Here is a 26239-nt window from a genome sequence, read left to right on the forward strand (position 1 = left end):
GTGTATTGTGAATACACTAATCGTGGGTAATGAATCGCAATCAATGTCTTTCGTTTTCTTTGATGAAGGAAACAACCCTATTACCAATTTACCCGATCGTTGGACACAATGTATTAATTTTATCCGTGTATATAAATTTATGTACTATCTTTTCAACACTAAAAGTGCCTTTTTCACCTTTTTAACCCTGGAGTCGTGTCTACGATTTATTGCTACATTTTCCATTCTGCTTATCGATTATTAGGCGAGACGAGAAGCAAGTTGACTCACCAGTAGGCTGATGCCTAGTAATTTCACCGTCCCAATTGTTTCACTACTCAAAAATATAAAAGGGATATATTATCCTCAGGGATGGTTTTATGCACGTAAGATCAAGGGAATAACCGGCGTCTCATCCATGTCAACATCATCGAGATCATTACTTCAATTGGAGGCCGAAAATACTTCGAGGAAAAAGCTGACCAAAATACATGACCATAACATTTATATTTAGCAATACAAATACGAGGTCAATTCCTTTCCGTACGAAAATAAATCAGTTTCGTCGAACTCAAAAATTATTCGTACCATTGGCTACACAAATTAATTCCAATGCGGGAAAAGTGAATCCGATGTCCGAAAATATATTTCCCAGAAGAGAAGTCATCTAAAAATTGCGAAAATTAATTACAGCCACTTTTTTACATTCATTATTGTTATTAAAACGTCTTCATCGATAATTTCCAACCTACGTAAGCCATCATGAACTTCCTTCGCTTGAGAGTGAACGATTCGGCGGCAAGCGTCAAGCAAATTGATTTCAAAAATGGCTTATAGTATAAGACCAAACTCTGCAATGATAGTTCCTTTTTAGAATTCCAAATTAACACTAAATTAACAGCTATCTAACCTAAATTTATGCACATATTTTATCAACTGACAAAACGCTTAAACACTAGATTTTACGATAAACAAGTCACTTATATGCGCGAAAAATTTAAGAACAAACTGACGCTAAGTTGCAAGTCCAAGGTTGGATTGATGGGATAGAGCTCCCCCCGATCTATTTCTTTAGTATTCCCAGTAATTCGCTTACAATAATAGTTTTAATAATAATTTGATAATAATAGTTTAGATAATACTTTGTGAGTCTAATGTGATGTATTATAAAGGTCAGACTGGAATGAAGATGCTTTGGTGCAAAAATCCATAGTGTGAGTTGAGAAATGCAAAAGATTTCGCCCGGGATTTGAACCCCGTACCCCAAGTGAAAACGTAGCTCCTACTCCTAGTAAAAAATTTTTATCAAGATCATAAAGTTGGCATTATAAATAATCACCGAATGCAACAACGCGGTGTTTCCCTCTTAAACACAGATACTTCAAATTTCACCCATAGACTAATTAAAACTTTTAAAGCATCGCATTCCTTCTTTTTCAAGATTCCCCACCCCACAACGGTCTCCTTCATTTCGTTCAGGTTCTGATGGCCACTTGATGGCCGATTGATGTTGAGTGGAAAAACTCTCGGAAATGTGTTCGAAAAAAGGAACACCTCACTCAAATTATTACCGCAAAACAATTACATTGGCGCCCCGAACAACCGACAACGTTTTTCAGCAGGTCGAGGAGGAAATCTCTTGACCGACAAAACCACAGTGTGGCTTCCAAATTGCGCCCCAAGATTCTTCGAATTCGAGCAAAAATGCCGCGATAAAATCTCCAGTCATTAAACTTAAAGAGGAAGTATATCTCGGCGACAGCTGGAGGAGGTGGAGTGGGAGAGAGGGAAAAGGAAAAGCGGTTGAAGGATAGGAGAAGATGGGATGATATCAAGTGACTGGTCGAATTAGGACGTATGCGGTGTCTTCAGAGTCAAAGCAAACTTCTTTTCGTACAAAATTCACTCATGTGATCTACACAACTTTCTATCGCGAAGATTATTGCATAATATTATAATATATCATCCAATTGTTAAACTATACGATGTCCTCTCTGGAGTGTTGCTCAGGAAATAATGACTCTTTACTTCAGGATTAAAAATTATTACTCGTCATTTTCTTGGGCTATAAGAAAAAATTGAAAATTATGGCTTCTAATAACTTTTCGCGCTAAAAATGATTTTCCTGAGATGAACGTACAAAATTTAAGGTTTATTCTGAAGTCAAGAATTATACTTCCTGTACAACTCCCAAGAGAGGACAAAATATAGAAAATTATTACCATAGCTGCTTCAGAGGACGCAGCATTCACGTTCGACCGTTCTTTTGTGACTTATCACCAGTTTAAATATAAATCTATCATCTTGAGAGTATCGAGTTGACGCGTGTCAGCTTTTACCAGCATCGTAACTATGAAAATGCACACCCAGTATTTTCTCCACCTCACTATATTAATTAGTTATTTTACTTTAGAATTTTCAAGTTAATAGAGTTAAATTGTGAACAATGATACGTCACGAAAAACGTCAACAGATAAACGTGCGTGAATCGTGGAATCACCAACTCAATACTCTTCATTGCTTCAGTGTTTCAACTCGATACGTGAAGTTAGAATTGGCGTACGCAATACACAAATCATTTTATTTTAATTCAAAAATTTCGCCTGGATGTTCAGAGACACACTCATATTTCATCTCATTACTCTGCAATATGAAGCCAAATCCAAGACGAAGAGATCATTGTCCCGCCGTTTGAAAATTAAAACAACAGTATTTCAATTGTCCATCTATCTATCTCTCTAATGTCATTTACTGTTGTCACGATTAAGCTTGGGTAGTTAGTAATTTGCGTCTTTTTGTGCATGCAACACCAGTTATTATGAAGTTTTGAACTTCGCTATATGAGTGCTATTCATCACGAGTGGTTTCTCGAAGATCAATAACACGTCACTCCCACCATTACACTAAGAAATCTCAAGGCGACAGGCAACTAGATTGGATGGTTGATGAAAACTACTAAAGAAGCGTGAGAGGACTTCCTAATAAAATATGAAGTGGACTGAATTAATACACTGAAAGCTACCGAAAGGACATAAAAATCTTCTTTTTCGTGAAAAGCTTGTGTTTTTAACACCTTAGATTACATTTTGAATTACGTATTGACCCGCGAATCAGTACTATTATTTAGTCGAATGGTGATAAATTGCCAGAGTAAAATATCAATGCGAGTCAAGAAACGTTCAAATATTACTATGAAATAATTAGGTAACGCTAATAACAACACAAAAATGAGTATGCGGCACCATAGAATGAAGAAGTCTTTTCAATACATGTTATTTATCTGCGTTTAGCTTACGAATGTTAATTTTTCCTCATCCATACTGTGGAAATTATATCAAAATTGTTCCTGTATTTAAGGAGTGATGATCAACTCTTCAAAGCCATCGTGCTAATTTTGTGCATTGAGTTTCAAATATTATATCACTTTAAATAAATAAAAAATGCAGAATGGCAAAAGCAACAGAGGAGACCATTTCAAAAAGGACAGGCATTAAATGCAGCAGCTTGTCGTTGGAAAGGAGGAAAAGAATTATCAACTGAGTGTCTTGAGAAATGGATTCGAAACCTGACTGAAGCAAGAGGAATAAGGAAATGATTGAGGCGTTGGAGATGTGGAAGTGGAACAAAATGGAAAATAATCGGTGGACGGGAAAAAATGAAGAATGAAGGAGAGTCACATAATTTTAAGAATATTATACTTGACAAAATCGGAATGAAAAGGGTAAATCGAGAGGGGTATAAGAAATAATTACGGATGTAGGAAACTATTACGTCTCTAAGGATCGATATAAGGTGAGATAAGTATGGAAAGGAGATTAATAAAACTGATGGAGGAGACTCCGAGAGGAAGACATGAGGAGATAAAGGAGAAGGGGGAGGAGAAAACCTATCCCATGTAAGAAACGTAGAGCGTCATATGATGATACTAGTATGAGCAGCATCAGTCACTTGAGCGACTTTTACTGCAAGGAAAAAAGTAACAAAAAAGTAGTCCAAGGCTTTACCACCTTGTACTTTTCACGACGCGTTATGATACGTTACTATTAAAAATGCACCGTTTCCAATATGAAATGTGGGTTAGGATGGAAATATTCACAGGAGCGTAGAGCAAAATATAGGCTGAATTTACTTATGTTAAGAAATTTGGAGAAGAGTTTTTTTTTCAGGCCACGTGAAAAATATACTTCGCTTACCGTCGCACTACGGAAGAAGGGATGGCGAGAAGAAAATTAAGGAAATAGACTGCACAACAGATATATTAAAAATTTAATTCTCTCCTCGCATTATCAGGGATAGCGAACGTGTCCCGATTAATAACATCAATGGCGTCACTTGCTAGGAAGACTCAATGCATGTTTTATTTTCCATATTTCTAACCTTCACTAGACTTTCAATAGAGATTAGTAACCGTTGGCAAATTTTGCCTTTTCATGGATATGGGCGTATTTTTTGCTATTGTGTGTAATATTTTGATAACCGTGCAGTGTTAATGTGAGGATCCTCTTGCATGGTGCATCCTTGTGATTGGTCACCCTCTGCCAAACACTCAAGAGGTAGTAGGATATAACAATAATAATATATCTTTATTTGGGGGAGGTTGAGACTAAGAAGTCCCCTCTTCCACCAAACCCCTCGATAGCGTCAAGGCAAACATATTTAAAAACGGTGGATAAACGTTTACAATATAAAACATATACAATATACACTGTGAAATGTCAAAAAAGAAAAACAAGTATGTGTGAAAAATTTGTGTGAGAAAAAATATTATTTAGATAGATAAATTAATAATTCTGATCCCCTGAAATTCTGATTCTCTGCACGGTACGCATTGTAGGATAGCTACATATAAAATTTGACAATTCACCGGCCGCCATCGGCTTTTTTAATGAGCTCTCCTGCGGAATAGTCGGAAGGGCACATGTCGCAAGCTTTTGCGAGGTCCTAAGATAATAAGTGCGAATGAAACCACTTCTATCACGGAGCAAAGCAATCGGATCGGTCGGGCAATCAATTAACGATGCAAATATATATATTTTATTATTTTGTCGAATTGGTGGAAAAATTATCCAACATTAAGAACGATTAAGTGTTTTCCTCACAGATTTCAATTTCTTCAGCGCTTTCATATTTTTCTGCTCGCCCATTTAATTCTTTATATAAGGTTAAGGAAATTAGTTCCTACATTCATTTGCGAAGCTCAGTATAATAAATATAATCGATGACGCAAAATTTCTTCTGCCCATTCCATGCTTTTCGGGGAAAAATTGGCACGATAAACTGTTCTTTCACTCTGGCCGAGGATTCATGCTTAAATCACGTAATTAACTTGCGAGGAAGAGATGGCTTTAAAACTTAAGGCGGGTAACTAGGGTCAGGAGTATTTACTCGAAGTAACGTGACCGTTCCAGCGGCTAGAATTCGTTTATTCACGTTTATCACCTTTTGGCAACGTTTTAGTCATATTTTGCTACATCCCTAAAAATAAATGCATTAAAAAACCAAAAGTACATTTTTCAAATTGAAAATTTCAATAGTAGGCGAGAAGTTATATATCGGGGAGGAGGGCAGTGAAAAATACTACGGTTATCAGCAAGAGGGAGGGGGAACGGATACCAAATTTTACCAGAAACGTTAAGGCAGTTAATGCTCGAGCCTCCACTGAAAATTGCGATGGGTTCAAAATTCTTCGCCGCTATCGTGGTGAATACTTCCATCAGGGGCGTATATGAATGACGAAATGCCGACCCCGGTGGCGGCGAGGTATAATCCTCCCAACTGAAGGTCGCGGGTTGAGTCCCGCCTATATAGGTAGGTAGTCCTATTCAAGGCATGGGCGTTTGTGATCGCCCATAGTTAATTGTTGCAGCCCCCGATGCAACGGACAAATAGTGCCGTTTCCGGGGTGATGAATGAAAATAAATAAATCCCCGAAATTATGACAATTGTGAGGGTTCAAGCTATCTACTGGCTACCGCTTAAAGCTATCGTAGCAATTTATAACTATATACTAGTTCTATTGCACTTTATTAGCTTCAATAAATTCACATTCATTTTAAATATAAAACGCCATGGAGTGATTCTTTGTGAAATTTCTTACCCTAACCTTGCATTGATCTTGCCCCTTCCCCCCCCCCCCCCCCCAAAGATACAAGCAGCTGAGTTACATCTTCCCTCCTCTTTAATCTTAGGGGGGCTACTGGTCGTTGGGAGGCGGCGAGAATGTCAACCGTCTTGCCCGCTCCTCATTCACCCGATCCAAACCACTCCCCCCTCCCCATTCACCCCTCCCACACAGTCTGGCTGGAAGGGGCGCTTTTATCTCATGAAGGAGAGGACCTCGGTCATCACCCCTCTACCCTTTGCTCCTCCGCACCACAGCACAAAGAAAAACATTCACTCACTCACTCCACGCACACCAGTGCAAATGCACAACTCACCAGTCAAACGCCACTTCCTCATCCTCGGCGTCAGAACCCAGTCCGCCTAGGAGAGTTGCGAAGGAATAAGACAGCGCACGGTCGCTCGAAACAACCGTACCGTCACAGGACACTGTCATTTAGGCCAGACCTCCTTGCTCGTGACCCCTGTGACTCGGTTTACCTATAAGGTGAAGTGATTACAAAAAAAATAATAATCGAGTGCATCAGGAAGGGATAGCATAGTAGTTTGAATGGCGACTGCACCCACCAAATCCTTCGCGTCGGGTGACTCCCACTATGTGGTGCCTATGGTCCTGCTCTGCGTCCTGTGCCTGGCCGCGGCCTTCTCGGCGGTGCTATACGCCATCGCGGCGAGAGCTGACATCGACGCGTTGAGCGGACGGCTGTCGGCCCTGGAGTCGCGGCACTGCGCCTGCCCCCCTGTGGTGAGTCCAACCAAATCCTGGACATATCCTGCAATTTTAATTTTATCCCTCCTTCCGTAAGAATTGAATCTTAAATAATTTTTCTTCACGTTTAGAAATTTAAAAATTTAATTCTATTCATGCAAAAACATAATTTTGTATTCCCTCGAGTTTTACGAATTAATTTTTCAACCAGAGGTGATATTTTGCTGAAGACCATTTGCCCTCCAATAATTGGCATATTTAGCACGATCGAAATTTCTAAAATTTTTCTCTATCGTTCTTTTATATGTTTCAATGAGATGAAAAATACAAGCAAACGACATTTGTTAAAATACTTTCGCTTTCACGCAGAATATTCTTACGCCCAACAATTTTGTCTGATGCACTAAATTATAGAACATTATGCCCAAATTTTCATCAACATTCCCACGAGGAGCAAGCTGCTTAACAGAGAAAAAAATTTGGCGGTTTTAAATTGCACTCATACCGGGAAGGAATGAGCCATCAGGAATTTGGGGAGGGCCACTCCTGATTAAGATCATCTGGTAACCTTATATTTAGGGTTGTTTACTTCCGAATTCAACCCCGTTTCTGAACGATACGATGGATTTTTAAGTAATGAATTGGCTTGATATAGAATCAGTAGACGTACGCACTAAACATAGCAAAACCGATGATTCGATATTATTCGCGAAAAAAATAAACTGAAAATTTACATAATGAACCTAAGATAACAAAAAAGGCGACCAAATAACGTGCATTGTTTCACGAATTCGGGATTATTGTTTGCGTTTCCTTTCTCCGAGCAAAAGAAATGTCTGAACGACAGAGATTAATCAGATTAAATCAATCTTTTCAAAATGCCGTCCTAAAATTACTCCTCCAGCCTCTCGAGCAGTTATTGACGGCAATTTCATTCTCACAACGGCAATGATTTCATCACTCACAATCAGTTATTCGGTGTGCCAAGCAAAATTTTGGTTTGTGAGTTAAATGATATATGAAAATGAAAACCTTTGTGTAAGTCCACTGTATTTATTATAGTACGACGCGTTTCAGCGAGTCACCTTCCCATCATCAGGTTCAAATGCAGGTTTCAGCCAAGAAGTCGTATATATTCCACAGTATAGAATTCAGTATAGAAGTCGTATATGTTCCACAGCATCTCGCCGAACACCGTTGAATACATTTCTGTGTTCAACATGGTCAGGCGACGGTAAAGATCACATCAGTGACCACGAGAAGTGGTGTAACCATGAACTTCACACAAAAAATTAGATAGGCCAAGTTCTTTCCATGAGAAGTCTGCGATTTCACACCCCTGAATATTAGAACCGTAAATATTTTAGCATAGAGCACCTGCGTCCTCGCACCGAACTGAACCTGAGATCGTCAGGCCATTATCTCACCGTTCCACTGAGAAGAGCCGGTCTATTCCGCTCACTCTCATGACTCAGGAAACAAAATTCGTTCCATCTGATTGATCTTAACTAAAAAGCCTATTATCTGAATATCAACTCTTTCCACCCAAGACTTTGAAATACCATTCGTATGAAAGCTCGTGACTTCAAATTTGAATTATTGATAAAATAACTGAAGACATATTTCAAGATAATTATTTTAATTGGCATGGTAAGGTTTGAAGCATAATTTTTATCTCCAATTTCACTACATAGAAAATGTTTAACTTCGTTGAATATGTAATTTATAGAATTTTAGTGGTAATTAAATTCTCACTCATAAAGATGCATATGAACATCTAAAAATAAATAAAGACGGACAATCTGTATAGGTACATTAATTAAATGAAGCATTCCAATCTTTCCACCTAATTCATTTGATCACGACGCGTTTTGTAGATGCAGCAACATTCTCAGGTGCGTCAAGAGTAAATATAAATAAGCAGAATGAAAAAATAACTGTGGTTTACATTGGAAACGTAAAGGCAAAGCATTGAAGAGGCAAGTTAAGATAAATTCTGTACACAACAACCCCTAAAAATTTAAACTTTTTATATAGTAACCGTTCCCATGCCAACGCCTGCAGAATATTCATCGTGGCACCATTTGCCTCGCCGCGCAAGAGATTTTTGAATGAATACGCAAGACTGGTTTCTTTTCTATTTGCCTGAGAAAGGATTACAGCCTTAGGAGAACACCCAACGGAGAGCCATGAAGCCCTGCTTTCGTCACCCCTCCCCAAAATACTTCCGCCTTGCCCTCCTCTTTCCTTTCATCAAACATCCCCAGTTACCCCTGCAGAGAGCAGAGTTGTAAGTGCATATGTACAAACATTGGAGATACGTTATCTCCATTTGGTGACCACCGCTGCACTCGCGATTGGTTTACGCTTACGACAAGTCTGCATCGCTTGTGGTTATACCTGCCGGCTAACCCATCATGATTTCACCATCTGATATTAGCAATCAATTTGCAACGGCTGGAATTCAAGGTCCGCTTTTCTAAAACCCAGGAAATCCAGTATTTTTGTATCGAGATAGAAAAAAGGATAGGAACCCGCTCCTATTTGAAGGATTATAAATCAGCCCCTGGGATCAAATGTCGAAGGTTACTTTCTGAAAACAAATGTCGCACGGATTGTGAAGCGATACCGTAAGCGGGTTCGACGGCAGAGGTAGAATCACAACGATCACTCCCGCTTAGGGAAGATACGTTAAAGCTGCCGGGTCGCAAGTAATTTAAAATTTAAATACCGAGTTCCTCATCCATAATGATTGCCTATGTTCTTTCAAAAGCACACATTATCCACCCACGGACTACATATTTCCTCAAGTGACTGGGTAAAATTTCCCACAGCATCAAAAGCGCTCCTGATATGTGGCGACTCTGACTAAAAATGCTCCTTTGGGAAGAAGGCATTTATCCCAACCGATCTGTGATCCAGTGGCGCAGCGAGGGGGGGTTTTTGGGGATAAATCTCCCCCCCCCCCCCCCCCTTAGACCTCAGATAAATTTTTAAGCTTAATCAATTTTACTTGATTGGATTGATATTACTAATAGTATAGTGCAAGGATTAATAAAATTTCCCTCGGAAAGCCGCAAAACAAACCATTTTGAACCGTTTATCTTAAAATTCCGCAAGTTATTAATCTCGCACATACCGCTTATCCTGGTGGGTATTCCATACCGCCACACATCCCGGTATTGGTTGCACCTAAACCCCCCCAGCCTCAATTCCTAGCTGCGCCCCTGCTGTCATCGTAGGATCAAACATTCATTCGCTGCATGGGTTATGTTACGTTCGTAGAATCAAACACCAAACACTAATTCTTTACATGCGTTATTTGTTAAAGATGACTGAGTGTATTTCAAAGAAATCCCCACGCATACGCGATGAAAGACAACCAATTCTATTTTTGTACCCCTTGTAACCCTTGTAATGAGAACGTGAAATATGTATCGTTTTTTTTGGAAAAAAACAATATCATTCTCACCCCACTACGAAGACTTATAGAAAACGTAGGTTATGACAGCACATTCAATATTCTTGAAGGGGGCAATTAAGTTATGTTACTTTGAATGTACAAAAAATGTACCTAGAAATTTCATAGAAGGGAGAATTTAAGCATTTGGTACGGTTTAAGTCCGCAAGAGACATCTATATGAACAAAGGCCAAATTTCTCACTTGCAAGGCGCAAAGTCATGATTAAAGCATCAGGATAATTCAATCATCGGTACGTCCACCAGTTTTTTTTATTGCCAATCGTGATACTAGGAAAAATGGAGGGATACGTACTTTTCCACTTACCGATGGACCGTCTACTCATCGAGCTAATCCCACCGAAAAGTTGACGGCACATTTAGCAGAAATGTTCATGATGTCACGCGCTGCTACCGAGCGGGTCACCACTTCCGAGCTACTTCTCTCGTCCTCCCATAGGTTCGCGAGGTACGTTTTCGTTAACACTCTTGTGAGCGATTCCTTACCTCACTGAGTGGTTCTCTCTGAACAATATATTGAATCGTAGCTCTAGTGACGTCACCAACTCGTGAAAAGGGAGCGGCAACTTTCGTGATTGTTTTATTCAAAACTAACGAGAGTATGGCTGGACGAGGAAGATTTTTTTTGCGCCGTAACTTGCCTTGCCCTTCCACAAACCGCATCCTTTACATACATTGCGATTAGTGGTAACTTAAGGGACTAATAAACCGATTGATAACGCGAAATACCCCAATGGCAGCCTCAGTGGTGAATCTACGAATGAGAACAACTTAATGTTCGCCTTCAGTTAAAATTTCCTCAATCGCTAGCAACGAAACTTTTTATGACTTCGGGAAAACACTACATACATATTTTATTAAGCGTTAGTTGAATCAATAATAATAATTGATACAAGAGATGCTCTTTCTCCACAAAATAGACTTGCCTCCACTCCAACTGGCTTGGCCCGGTGATACGAGTGACCACTAAACCGATCTTACCTTGGTAATCTCCTTATCTTCTGGGTTTTCCAAGCAAATTTAAAATTATCTACGGATTTTTCATTCTGTATCGAAACGAAAGTCTATTCATGCATAATATTTTTGCAGTTCTAAGTATAGTTTTTTAATGCTGGTATCCTGGTATCGCCATGAAAGAGAACACAGGTACACATAAGTTTGTCACATCATCAAGACGTCATAACCATGAATATTTAAAATAGTATTAATCGAAAAATGGATTAGGAATTCATTTCCTCCATCAAACCCTTTTATTATATTTTTTCGAACTTAATACCGTAATTTTCTTGCTATTTTTTCAATATTCATTCCATTTCCAATCCAATTCATTTGTATAAATCATGGAACAGCTTACTCTTACCAATATGGACAGCTATGAGTTCGGGGAAATGGATTGAAAGAGTACCTCATTATCCCGTTTCGAATATACATTAAAAACGATCTTCCTCAGTAAAAATCAAAACTACCGTTGTCTCCATAGCCTACGTTAACGATTAATTCTTCTGTCGTCCAGAAACTTAACTTCCTTTCCGCTTGACTCCACGAGTGAGACGAGTTTCGTATGGAAGGTCACGCCACGATATGGAAACACAAATATGTAATTCTTTAACTCCTCCGGAGGCGCAAAATATTTTTTGGACCGATGCCCAGAAACTATACAAAGATAATAAATATTTCTAACCTCTCCGGAAGAACTTCTACGCAATTTTCTTTTAGCTTTCACGAAATCGTGTTACCCGTCGATGAAATTAACTAGTAAAATTTAATACGGACGCGTTTCTCAGAATTAATAGAAATTTTTAACGCATCACCACAAGGGTAAGTGCCTCAAGGATTTTAGTAGCGAGAATAATTTGAAACTTTTAATTACAATTTTCACCTTCCGGGCGGAAAATAAGTATTTTCTTTGTCATGATTATTTTCTGATTTTAGACTTCGGTGTCCGGTGGGCTTTCCACCGGATTTTTGATATCTGAATCTAAATAAATGCCCATTTCCACAAGACTCACATTGCGCTAGTCTCATTTTGCCGCGACAAAACTAAATTATTTCTGAACATGAATGTAATTCTCATCAAAGGCGCTATTTTCCATCAAAATGATATTTCATTTTCACAGCTTTTGCAGAAGCCTACGAATTTTAGGATTTATCCACGAAACAAATCACGTAAACCTATGAAATAGGGGAAATGAAAAGGGAAAAAATTACGAACTACACCACTTGATTAACACTTTAAAAATAGCGATTTACATTATTAAATTTGGCCCCTTAAAACCAAATATTGAGGCCATAAATTTTTACCGCCAAGCTATTTTTCCGCAAAGCATTTATTTTTTCACCAATTTTGTGCAGCGCAACGTCCGTTAAAGAGCAACTGGCTCACCAAAATTTAATTCACATGCAAGTACGTTAAAAATGCAGTGGATAAGAGTCCAATTTTTATTATATTAACATTCTGTGTGAAGCAGGGGCGCAGCTAGGAATTAAGGCTAGGGGGTTGGGGGTTTCGGTGCAACTAATACCGGGGAGCCTGGGGGGTATAGGATAACCGCTATGGTAAGCGGGAGGTGAGGGGTCCTCCCCCAGAAATTTTTTTAGATAAATGGCTCAAAATCTTGAGTTTTACGGCTGTGTGAATAGTTTGATGTTTTTTTTGTGAATCATCCGTCCCCCTAATATTAGTAACAAAATTTGTCACAGTAAAAATTTTTATTGACAAAAATTCTCAGAGCTCTAGGTGGGGGGGGGGTTATCCCCCAAGCCCCCCCTCGCTGCGCCACTGGTGTGAAGAGCACTTATACTTCGCTCATGCGTGTAATAAGTTTTATCATAGAGAAAATATTCCCTATGCGATTTAATTAGTTTATATACCATCCTTACATTAAAAATTGACTTTGGTGAAAAACGCTTTTACACTCACGCCAGTCAAATCTCTCGTAATGCAGTCCAAGTACGAGAAAAAACTTGATTTTTACAGGAAGCTCCTCACGCCCTCATAGTATGTCGTACTCTAACCAAGCCTCGGCCCGCGTGGGTGTGTAAGATTACATTTGCGGTTTAGAATGGGGTATTATTTGATTTGAAAAGAAATCATTGTTAGTAATAATGGGAAAATTAGTCTCTCCTCTCATCGATTTTTGAATGGACTCGTCGCAATAACCTCGTCACATTTCGCCGCGGAAGATCCAATTATTTCTACTTGTGAATCGACTTCAAACCAAAGTCGTTTTTTTCATATTTAGGGAGATACATGATATTTTGTACGCAAGGAAACGTGACGTGATAAAATATTTAAATAAACGCGCACTAAACGAAAAAGCGAGGCCTTCGAAAATGTAGTATTCATTTATGGCACGTACACAGCTGCAGGGTTAGCAAAAACGGATCTATGAATGTATGTAATGAAATTATCGGTCTACAGGCAGTGGCGGAAAAAGTCGGGGGCGGCTTCCTCTATCTCCCCTTAATTTAATTTAAGTACCCTTAATCTCTGGAATAATTAAAAAGATTAAAATCTTCAAGGTGGCTGTCCTATAAAGGTTTTTATTTCAACAGCTCAACAAACAACGTTTAAAAAATATTCGATGAATATCTAGAGGCCACTTCCGCACCTCAGTCGCATTTTCGTTAAAAGGTATGAATATCACAAAGGCGCCGCAGAAAGTAATGAACCGATTCCCCCTTTTAAAAAAATAATAATAACAACGACCTTACTCCGCCGCTACTCAAGAGAGGGGAATCTTAGAACTCTAAAATTTGTATCTAAAAATGAAATAATTTACTTTAGTTTTGCAGAAAAAATGCTTTGAAGAAATGTAATCCATTTAATCCACGAAATAGCTTCATGTTTTTCTTATTTTACCTTTTCAAGCCGTATAGAGAAGACTAGCCAATTAAACAAGGATGTAATCTTAATTAGAAATGGATACAGGGATGTTCATCACTCGATACATCCCTCCTCCCTATTACGCCTGTCTGAAGCAAAGAGGACGCAAGTATACTGCAGCCGAAAACTTACGAACCATTAATTCGTATAATCATTAGAAATAATGGAAGACAACGGCAATTTATTCCGATTAATAAATATGTTTGAATGGAGGTCTGATTTTTCCATCAGCAATGAAATCACTCACCACAATTTGTTGTTGACTTCGCAACTTTCAACAAAAAAATGAAGTGAAACAATCACATGACATACGCATTCTACGCGCCATACACAATTGGGCGTTATCACCCGCGGCTTCCTATTACTTCATCAGTTCCGCTGACGAAGTCCCAACTCGCGCATCATTCATCATTTCCTGTCTCTCCCATGCATACACGGGCTACCATTACTGCAGAAAAAAAGCTTTTCGAAAATTCACACGGCTGTAACGTCTAAAATGAAGCAATGCTTGTTGAGGGATCAGTCGTCGCATTGAGTCATTTTGAGTTCGGGAACACAATCTTGCAATGCTATCACCGCACAAACACCGCATATTTGTATCCACTTTAAACGCTGACCAAATTAAAAGATGGCTATGGCTGTGGAAAAGGGCAAAGGTCTAGCTTCCAACGATTCTCAGTTCTAAATCGTAGTTAGCACAGCAAAAAAGATAATTTTCAAATCGAATTAAAATCGCTTCAAGTACAAATACGCATGCAGCATACAAGAGCTACATTCAAACCGAAAGGTGGTTTTCTGAGGTATTTGAGATTTGGGTGCGATTAAACGTTGGAGGGTAGCCGACGCGTAGCTCCGTAAAATGACAAAGTTGATAATCCCGCACCTAATGAGAAGCCTTGCACATTTTGAAAATTTTTGTCTTAAAAAATGAGTGGTTGTCGACGTCCCTGAGAACCAATTATGACGTAAACCTCACGGATATGGGTTAGCATGTGTACCCTAATTGTAAAAAAAATCATTCAATAAACCTGTAGCTCAAGTAATAGCACATGAATATATCAAAAAAGCTCTACTAGGACTAAGATAAATTAAAATAATAATGAACGGCTGGAAAAAATATTTTCCCAAAAATCTAAAATGGTATTCATTGAAATTAACCAGAAGTAAAAATGTTGCTGGAGAAATAACCCAAGATGAGCCACCTTCACAAAATACAGCTCTTATGCATATTTGACAATCAACATCAACAGTTCCATCTCTCATGAATAGGTGTATTAATACTTAATTATTAATCAAGTTATAGGTTATGGGAGTAATAATTATAAGTACAGAAAAATATACAGGTATGGGAACATAGAAAAATTTTATGCTACCAGGTTGTCATTACTATTTTTGCTAGGGAGGCAGGACCACCCTTAAGGCTAAATATGGCAGGCAAGGGTGAATCCAGGATTTCTTTCTGGGGGTGGGGAGCTCAAGGGTTTGCCAGGCAAAGTCTTCTCGTATTTGAGATTAAAAACAACATCACTGTACGAAATATGAAAGTTATTAATGTGAATTTATATTATTGGGGCTCAATAACACAACAAAACGAACGTAATGGCAACCGTATTAAAAGGCCGTAATGAGTAGGGGAAGGGGTAATGCTTAAGAAATAGTCTTTAGCACAACACCTCCAACTGAGCCCCCATCCCCAATTATACCCTCTCATAAAAATGATAGCTTTAGGAAGAGAAAAGAACACTTTCTAATAGTGCAACTCCATTAATTACTCCACTCAAAAAAGTATTTAATTATAAGTTAACCTAAATTAATTCATATAAAAACCTTAGATAAAAAATGTTGTTCAGCTCTGTTTATATGAAAGATGAAAATTGATGTTTTCCCTTAGAGATTGTCAAGAGGACTGCCTACCCTGCAGGATGTCTAAACACACACCTTGCATGATGTGACGTCAACGTAAACACGCAACGCGTCAGGCACAACCAGAAGTAGCAATATGAACTTTGGGAGCGTAAGATGTACTGATGTACTAAGTTTGGTTTGCAATCCATGCAGCCATATGGAAATCCACTGCGGACAGACAAACAGACATCCTCTTTTTATATACATATATAAATATACATACATATATGTATATATTTCTTCATTCATTATTCAATACATATTTCTTCATTCATTCACAAGGTGCCTTAAGTGCAAACATACAAATAAATTCATAGGGTAGGAAAGAAAGGGATAGGGAGATATAGTTGAAAAGGGGAGTATATACAAACATAATTACAGACAGAAATTGAAACAATGAGATAGACACATAAACACGTGACTATGACGCACCCCGGCATGGAGATGGAATGAAGGCTGAAAACATATGGAAAAATTTCACCTCGACCAGCAATCGAATGGCCGACCTTCTGCTTTCCGAGCAGATTCTCAGACCACCGAGCTATCCAGGCTACTCTATCTCCAGTGTTTTTGGCGTGCGGTTTATGCAACCAATTCCCCCCAGATGTAGCCCAGTATGTTGGCCAAGAGATGGCTCTGGGTGTAAGTCCCGCCACCAAGGAAGAAATCAACATGCACAGAAGAAGAAATGGAGTTAAAGATTGTCACACTCACACTAACAGTACGATACTCATAGCACACACGTTTCGGGGAACACTGATCCCAACATGAAGAAACTAACCATATAGAACTGCTTGGCTCAAGGTTTTGGGGAGCAGTAAGAAAGAGGTGAGTTTCATAGTCTGAAGGTTACCAAAATACTTGAAATTTTGAGAAGGGTTTAGTCAAGTTCTTAATCCTTACCTTTCAAATTTCAATCAGGATATCTCTCTTTGGGTGAGGTTGGCTTACAGGGTGACATACTAATGAGTTTGCAGTTGCCTTATTCAAGATAGTCTTTGGTGTACTGGAACACCACTCACCTCTGTCTGCTTTATTATTGACAATTAATAAGTGTTTTTGGAACTTTCTGATTTCAGACTGCACCTAGAAATCATATGGACATTCATACATTTTTTATGTATGCACTGTCAACAGTGGTAACATTGGCCCAACTTTTCAGGTTTTCTTGGAAACAAAAAAATTTATTTAACTCCAAAATAAAAAAAAATGTATTTAAAAGTCGCTACAATACGGTAGTTTCCTTCATCAAAGAAAACAAAAGGCAATAATTGCGATTCCACTCTCTGTTGCCCACCATTAGTGTATTCATAATATACAATTTATTTCGTTTTAGAAATGCTGGTTTAGACGAATGGCAATGGTCCATTTTTATCCTCATTTGAAAAGGGCCAGATTGGCGCCCATGCGATGCCACTCCACGTGACGTCACAGGGACCTAGTTTCTATACGAGAAGATAGGAGTTATATATCGTCTGAGGTTACCAATGCATGCATCAGGCGCAGAGCTCAGGGAAACATGTCTTAATAATCACTTATTAAAACTGGCTTGGGTCGGAAAGTTTTCCTCGTTTGATAAGGTATTAATAATGCTTATTTAAGCCAAGCGCTACCAGCCAGCAGGGTACTCAGCTACCCGCTAGCAGCCTGCGACGTATCAGCGCTAAGCCTCGCCTCAAGGTCACCTCACCGGGCGGGAGGGGGGACCAGAAATACGACGTACGGAGAGATTTCCCGACATTCATACTTATGCGTCGCGTTTTCGCGTGCTTGAAAATTTTCACTTTTCATTTAATCGCGAAAAATAGATATTGTCATTTAAAAATCTAAAAGCGTGAAATACGTACTCCAGGAGTAATAATCTTTCGATTTAGGCAATAAAAAAATAATAGGAAACCACCCTATTATAAACAGACCATATACCTTCAATATAGGGCTGTTTCTGAACCTCAAACTATTTTGACAACCAGGATTTTTTTAAATTAGGGCCAAAGTTACCATGAATTGGGGTTTTGGCCAAATCTAATAAAAACATAAAAATCTAGTTCTACTCAATATGTTGGAGCAAAGATATCCCAAGGGATTCGGATGAGTGTTCGGATTGTTTGCCCTTACAGCGCGTGCCTAGTTTCAAGTATCTGGGAATAATCCTGGATGAGTGTTTAAAATGGCGTCAACATGTTGAAAATGTTGCAAATAGTATGAGGCAAACTATATCAAATTTTTATTTCATCTGTAACAAATGCCCAACATATTTTTTGAAACTCATTTATAACGCCCTAGTAAATACCAGGCTAAACTACGGTGTGTTTAGTTGGGGTGCAGCTTATAAAAATTCTATAAGATCCATTGTTGTATTGCAAAAAAGGCTTATTAGAGTAATTTTAAAAAAGAGCCGTTTTGAAAGTTCCTTTCCTTTATTTTATAGTATAGGCTTGCTTCCCTTGAGAAATCTTTTCATTTACAAGGTTTTACGTCGTTTTTTCATGAGAAGTGGAAATACGGGGTTATTATTATACAACCATCCTTCCTTCACCCTACGAAGATCATGTATTGCTTTACCTAGGACTAACCTTATGCTGTATAAACGTTTCTTGTTTATAGGGCCAAAAGTGTACAACTTATTACCCGTATCATGTCTGAAAACAAAAAATAATAATGTAATTATGAAAAATATTCAGTCTTGGCTGTTTAAAATGCAAAGTGTGGAGGATTTTTTTCTATGATGCAATACCATGTAATATATATGTACGTACTTGTTTCAATTCAAATGTTGTGCTTGCTTCAATTCAAATGTTGTTCTTGCTTCAATTCAAATGTTGTGCTTGCTTCAATTCAAATGTTGTGCTTACTTCAATTCAAATGTTTATATGTCAGCATGACCCTATACAAATGATGGTAGCCAAAAAACAGGTTGTCCTTAATGGCTACCTAAAGTTACTCCATTTTCGGTAATTAATTCTATTCTGTACTTTTATTTTGTGGAGTAATAAACAATTATTATATTATATTATATTATTGCAACTGAATATATATAATGCACATAAGAAACAAAGGCATCAACTATTCCTTTCCTTATTTAGCAGGATATAAAGAAAAATGCAGAGAAAATTACCTTACCACCACACACACTAAATGGATTACCATCTGCTCACCGCTTTAGGAGATCTCCATTAAACCAAGAATTTGATAATCCAGAATTATTGAACACGGAAGTTGAAGGTAAGCTATTAAACATAAACTTAGAAAAGCCTTATCAGCTAATAATGAAGAGTTGATAATATTAAATTAAAATCCTTGTCATCATAAATTCCAATAATATTCAAGTGCATTAAAAAAATTGGCACACATAACATGATTTCTCCCTTACCTTTGAAACTGAGTACAGAGATTCTGGATGAAATGGCTCACAATGATCAATCTTTCTCTCTTTAGCTGATATCTCCAGGCAGGACAGGAGGCGTGGTAGTAGAAGACGTGGTGGAGTTCGTGAAGATCCAGGCATAAGAGGAGGAAACAGAATCACAGGAAGCACACATTCACTTGCTCTACATTTTGATGGAAATACTTCCAAATACTCTCTGGGACACAGGCATTTTGAAGGTTAGTAGTATACATACAAGTTGAGAGAGCATTAAATAAAAGCTTGCCCAAAGAACAGCACAACAGTTTGGAGACAAACTTCAATATTGTTATAAACTACTCTCAAAGTATATGAGGGATATTCAGATTGAAAAAACTGTTGGCCTCCAGCGGGATTCAGTTAATTAATAGGAAAGTCAAATTCGCTGAAAAATAAGCAAATCTGAAGTTCTCCCAGAAACTTAAACATCAGGAGTGTAGTGTAGTGAGAATGAATATCTTACCTTGAGGTAGCAAAACATCATATCATTAAGTTAAACCATCATAAATCTACAGATAAAAGAACACTTATAGAGCCTAGATTGGTTCAAGCTCTTGACAAAAACTCAGGATAGTACCTTAGTTGCAGTTCTTTCCAAGGGAAGTTATTTCTCCATAAAATTAAACCATATCATTTTAAAATTATAGTCATCATACTATGTACAAGATATTCAGCATTAAATAAATAGAACTCTTAAATTATAATTATTACACCTCAGCCTCCATTACTGAACCTCTTTCTAAGTGGAAAAAGCAGTTGTGCCAAATACACATTACCAAATAAATTTCATTGGACAACCTTTCTGGAGAAGATGCATAGCAGAAATTACAATTCCTATCACAAATTGAGAGACCATTTCAAAGAACAGTATAAAATCCAATCATTATATCAAAGTGAAAAACATGCACCATGAGCACAAATAACCTAGCAGTGATACTATATTGCTGGATCCTTAATGATGTAAATTTATTGCCAATGGCAGGTAATGGCCTACTAAGACACCCAGATGGCATATTCAGAGATTGGAAAATGAAGGAATGGGGTAACCACCTCAGCAGACAGCATCGGCTGCAAGAAAATGAGGGGACCCTAACCATCAGAGAATCAGGAATATACTTCGTTTATGCTCAGGTGAGAATAAATAGTAAATAAGAGAATTATCATGTAATACATATTATCCTATCTCAAAATTTTTCGATCATTGTTTAGAGATTGGGAGAAAATTTGGTCATCAGAACAACTGGAAGTGGATAAAAATTCAACTGCAATATTTCAACCTTGATGAACATAGAATGGAGTCAGAAATTTCTCCATTTATTTTAAAATTATTTCAAAGTATGCATTTTGAAATATATTTTCAGTATACTACATTATTCAATAATTGTGAAACTACGTCAATAACTGCAAACAATTAGTGAGTGAATCAGCATGCAATGAAATATACATTTTTCATTTTTATCCCTAGGTTTATTATTACGATACCCATGATGTCAATGGTTTTCAAGTGATAGTCAACGAGTCACCTGTGCTCCAGTGCACAACAATGACTCATGGAGCAGGACATACAAAGGCCAACACATGCTTCACAGGAGGTATGGTTGAACTGCATACAGGAGACACCTTGTTAATTAAGGATATAGAGGCACTGCGATATTCCATTTTTCAACCAGAGAAAAGCTTCTTTGGGCTATTCCGAGTGGCTCACCATTCAGCTGGGCAACGGGAAGGACCTTGATGATCTTCGCCTACTGCCACAAAATACTTGTATAAATGCATTTGCTCAAATCAAATGAAGCCCAATAACTTGGTTTATTTCTGTGAAATACATAAGCTAGAGAGTTAGGAGCAACATTTTCTGGTTGAGTACAGAGGAGTGCTGGAATGGTGAGTGCACACCATCTGAACTATTACATCTGCATTCAAAATGAGGACAATGGTGTGAAGTGGAGAAGCATTAGATACAACATCAATGGAATTTGGCTGCTTCCAGTTTATATCAATGCAACCAAATTAAAAACCTAAAGTAGTGAAAGAATTTACAAATATTTATTAACACAAGAAGCCCTAAGTGTGAATAAAAGGTAGTCTTTTGAATGCAATCATCATGTATGTTGTTGTGCTCATACAAATAAAATATTTGGAAAGACAACCCACTCCAATTTGACGGTGCTTGAGAATTAAAACTTTAAGTCCCCTTCATAAATACACATCTCTGATGCTAACATATAGATTTTTTAATCACTTATGTTCCTAAGTTTTTTGGACGACAGGAAATTAAATAAAAGCAGTGCCATGTGATTGTCAGGGAGTGGATCCAGTCACAGGGCACCCCCCTCAGGTCTTCTTTTCTAGAGTCATACTCAAGCTGCTTGGTATTCTTGATTCCCCAACAACAAACAGCTCATCCTCAAAACTTCACGCTGACCCTCTTCATGGGATTACCTGATCAAACCCTGGTGATCAACTAAGTCGATCATCTATAAATTCCATAATCCATTTGGTTCAAGTTCGAAATGGACTGCACTGATATAGAAAAAGGGAGCCAACTGAAGGTCAAAGCAATGGATGAGGACTAGCTGAGTTTCTCAGGAATATATACAGAAAAATTAAAGCCCGAACTCTCTGGAGCTGGACGAAGATCCAACAGAATATACATATTTAAGTTTACAGGGTGGCCACTATGAAGCTGAAATTATAATTTTTTCTTGACTACTTAAAAAATATCAAGGAGATTTTGATAATATGATGTATGTATGTGTACATACAACATTAATAATGCATTCAAGTAGAACAAATGTCTGAATGCTATTCAAGATTAACCCTATGAAATGTATTTCATGTCATAGAGCAACATCAGAGAAGCATAACTTTGAACATAAATTGGGAGTCCCAATCACGGTTGAGTAATAATGGAGAGGGAAGCTCACATGATAAAATATGATAGATAATCTATTCATGGGAATCTATCAAGCAATTTTCACCTGAGTTTCTGTGCAATGCTTTCTCTGATCTTTTGCACCAATCCCCCAAAATTATTTTTTTGTGAGAAGGAATGGTAGATAAGGAAGAATACAGGAGAGTAAGCAAGGGAGAGAAAGAGAGAGTGATGAAGAACTACCCGCAGAAATGTTAAGGACAATATATGTATGACAAATTGAACAAACAATAATTGGAATTCAATTTCTTTTCACTATTGGATCATTATGGCAAATATTTGAAATCATTAAAATCTACCCACTGTGTAACAGCACATATTCTGGTGTTTGTTTACAGGAAAAACTCCTAGCAAATGCATCACCATACAATACTAACCAAGTGGACTAGCATTAATTTTTACAAGTTAACTCAATGATAGCATGTCAAAATTGAAGTACTGAACAGTATAAAGATCCATACAGAATATGCTAATGGCAATGAGATACCTACGCATCAAAAGATTAGGCAAACTCACCATTTGACTTAAACAACAAAGATGGTACCTTTATATAATTACACATATTTTTAAATTTCCCAAAAATCCAATTAGAACCCTATAGACCGAGTACTTTTCTTACTCCCACTTTTCAAGTTTTACAGCAGAGTTGCCACCACATTGCTATCTATATATGATTAAATGTTGACATGTGAACCAATATCTACTGTCCTTCATTTCTTTCAATTATTTCAAAAATATTTATTGCCACACCACCAAAAACAGCACTACTTGGCCTTTACATTGGGGTTTCATAATATGCAACAATTAAACACAAACTTCCAAGCCCTCTTTAGGAGCAACCTACCCAGGCGGGACTCGAACCGGAGCCTTTCGGTTTGGAAAGCAAGGACTTTACCCCGCTGCCACCAAGGCCGGCCAAATAAAAATATGATAATGGTGTGTGTTGCACTATTGGTTCTGATCCTAGAAACATGAACAGTCACAACAGCTTCCTTGAGTCTGTTAGTTGTAGCAAACTGCAGCATTAAAAATTCGAATGTAAAATTATCACTTATTATTTTAATTGTATGTCATCATGAGGCAGTGCCTTTGGGTACCTATCTAGAATTCCTCCAACATTCCATTTTCTCTTTCATGGTTTTGGCACAAAAGCTTCGCATGGTACTGCTTCGGTAGCCCTTTATGCATGCTAGGTGTAACAGTTTTTTCCCTGTTTTCATAGGAAAAAACGTGAGGGATTCACAGCTCCGATGTCTCATGATTAACAGATAAAGTAAATGATAAACTGGAAACAGAAGTAAATAGGTGATTTAATGATTTCAGAGGATGAATCACAATCTAACATATCCTTTATACTCCTTAAGCTATGAAACAATTGAAAAACCCATTATCTATCAACAATTCTCACAGAGAAGTTACACATTTTATTAAAACAACAGCAAAAAGAATAATTTCATCAATAGAAAGCATAAAGAAACCTACTAACCCAAGGGTGAAGGTATAGTAGATGAATAGCAATCCAATTCACTGTGGCACAAAAAATATTCAAGTTCAATACACAAAAGATGAATGTTCAAGAAGTAAAATAGCTGGACGGTTTCATTACTTGAAGATTAAATTGAATGTATACACCGTAATGATGAAGATAAATGGGAATGCATGGAGAATCATTAACGTTTATTTGATTTGACTCATCACTTGCCATTAGAGGCTGAAAATTAATTTGAATGCACGAGGTATAAATTTCTCACCTCTCTCATGACCCATGTGGTAGACTTAGTTTCTGGAGTATTTCATATAATTATAAAGCCTTAGGTTAGCTCAACTCAATCACAAAATTAGAGCTAACCCACAAAAACTTAGGAAATAGGGACTGGAAAAAAGGCATTACTTACAAAAATGCCCGAAACTGCTCGAATATGGATATAAAACAGGTTGAGAATCAGTCTCAACTTCACCAATTGAACACAATTTTGATGGATATATAAATCATAAATTAAGTTGCCATACTTCGCTACATACATATTTAAAAATGTCTCCAGCCAAATAAAATATAAAAAGCATTATCTTCTTAACCTATGCTTCCCAACAACGCCACTAAAGATTCCTTCCAAACTGACTGATACTCAAGCAACTAATTGCACAGATTCTTTTACAATAAATATGATACATTTATTATGCACCCTTTTTATGGGAAAGCATAAAAAGAGAAAGCAATCTTCCAAATAACGCACATATGCCAGCAAAATTCCTCATTATAGCAAAACTATACAGAAATGCTTAAAATTTTTTGTATTAATGAGAACAATTTCATTACTTTTAATCTGTTTTCCATATATATAAATATATATACATACACATTCTCTCTTATCGATGGGAAATGACCAATGACTCATCACAATTATTTAAGACAAGAGGTGTATGTAAGCCCACAATCATTCCCTGTGTCTTCACTAATAGTGACGTTCTTATGGTCCCTATGAACACCTGAAAATGGTTAAAATAACTCCTGCACGGACAAACAGAAAGTACCGTCCCATGGAAATTCAATTGAAAACAATGACATCATCTGTTTACATTATTAAAATGATTTAGCTCTATGCAAAGTAATTCCTGAAGCCATGTCGACCTTGAGATGAAAATCAAGAATATTACCAACATAAATGTACATATCTATTAATCACCATGGAGAAAATCTTAATTTATCAAAATGATAAAGATAAATGCAGATTAACAAAAAAATACGCACATACTATACAAAAAAAAAAAAACTTCCTGCAATTTTCTCTTCAAGGGGATAGAGACAAACTAGATGACTAGAAGAGGCCCAATTTATTTTTAATGAACACGATGCACAGAAATGAATTTATTATCCATGATTAACTGGAATACTGAAGGGCATAGCTAAAGATCAAAAATCTGGTGCGTACATAAACTGAAACCATTTCCAATGAATAAAATAAGATTCTAGGATAACTTTTGAGATCTTTGCGGTTGATTGGCATATGAATGCAAATTTGTCATTGGCAAGGGAATTGACTCGCGATCTTCAGAGATACATTACAAACAGGATAAATATTCAGGTATGGAGCATACAGCCCAATAAAGTTACTGTACTCACAACAACATCCAATAAAAATTTTACAATATACACAAGTCAATTAAAAAACAAGTCACACACACATATATTTTTAGATATATGTATGAGCTGTTACAAAACTGGTTTGTTCTAACTAATAAAAATCACACATTACACAATAGATTCATACATCACTCACAAAAAGCACTCATTCAGGTGAAGTCCACATTCACACCACAAATTCCCACTTTCCACAATCCCCTCTACGAGAGGCACATTGGAAGATAAAAATTTTCCCGGCATTTGGCTTTCACAAAGAAAGTTTTGACTAAGGCATGGCCAGCTGATCAATATAGTATAACACTTGTTTATCGAGCACATTAGCTGACATACACAAGCATGAGGGCTTGAACACTGCTGTTTGCTGGTCTTGAAGACAAGCATGTCAGACAGATTTCACAATAAAACACTGGCTTTTAAAGTTTTTATCTCACACAATCACTTGTGGCACCTTGAGGCCTAGCTGGAAAGCTGCAATAATCCATGGTTTACCTTTAAAAAAATTTAAGGTGTTTATTGGTTTAAGGATTAATAACCACTAAAACTAACAACTTCCTAAATAGTACAATAGAACTTTAAAAACTTTAAGATTTACTTTTAAAGAGGTGTCAGTTTGGTTCTTCACTTCTACTGGTTCTTAAGCTGGAATTGGAACCAAAGTGAAAAAGAATTTTCGCTCAAAT

At 37.4% G+C, this 26239-nt stretch overlaps 2 protein-coding genes across 5 annotated transcripts in view; one reads left to right on the top strand and one right to left on the bottom strand.

The window, feature by feature from the left end:
- The first annotated feature begins 6347 nt into the window (after nt 1–6347).
- LOC124154301 (protein eiger) lies at nt 6348–24286 on the top strand. 2 transcript variants are annotated; one of them, XM_046527939.1, is made up of 5 exons: nt 6348–6844; nt 19166–19301; nt 19515–19682; nt 20465–20613; nt 20948–24286. In XM_046527939.1, exons 1-5 carry the CDS (start codon nt 6650–6652, stop codon nt 21215–21217), a joined length of 918 nt encoding a protein of 305 aa, XP_046383895.1. In that variant the 5' UTR covers nt 6348–6649; the 3' UTR covers nt 21218–24286. The 2 variants fall into 2 exon arrangements, with proteins under 2 accessions (XP_046383895.1, XP_046383894.1); XM_046527938.1 differs by having other exon boundaries at nt 6351–6844; nt 19163–19301.
- Nucleotides 23710–26239, bottom strand: part of LOC124154300 (protein argonaute-2) — a 37539-nt gene continuing 35009 nt past the window's right edge. For all 3 annotated transcript variants that reach the window (XM_046527935.1, XM_046527937.1, XM_046527936.1), the window contains one exon: nt 23710–26048. The gene's annotated coding sequence lies outside the window, so the exon portion shown is untranslated. The remainder of the gene's footprint in view (nt 26049–26239) is intronic.

Source organism: Ischnura elegans, chromosome 2, assembly GCF_921293095.1.
Source record: "Ischnura elegans chromosome 2, ioIscEleg1.1, whole genome shotgun sequence".
NCBI lineage: Eukaryota > Metazoa > Arthropoda > Insecta > Odonata > Coenagrionidae > Ischnura > Ischnura elegans.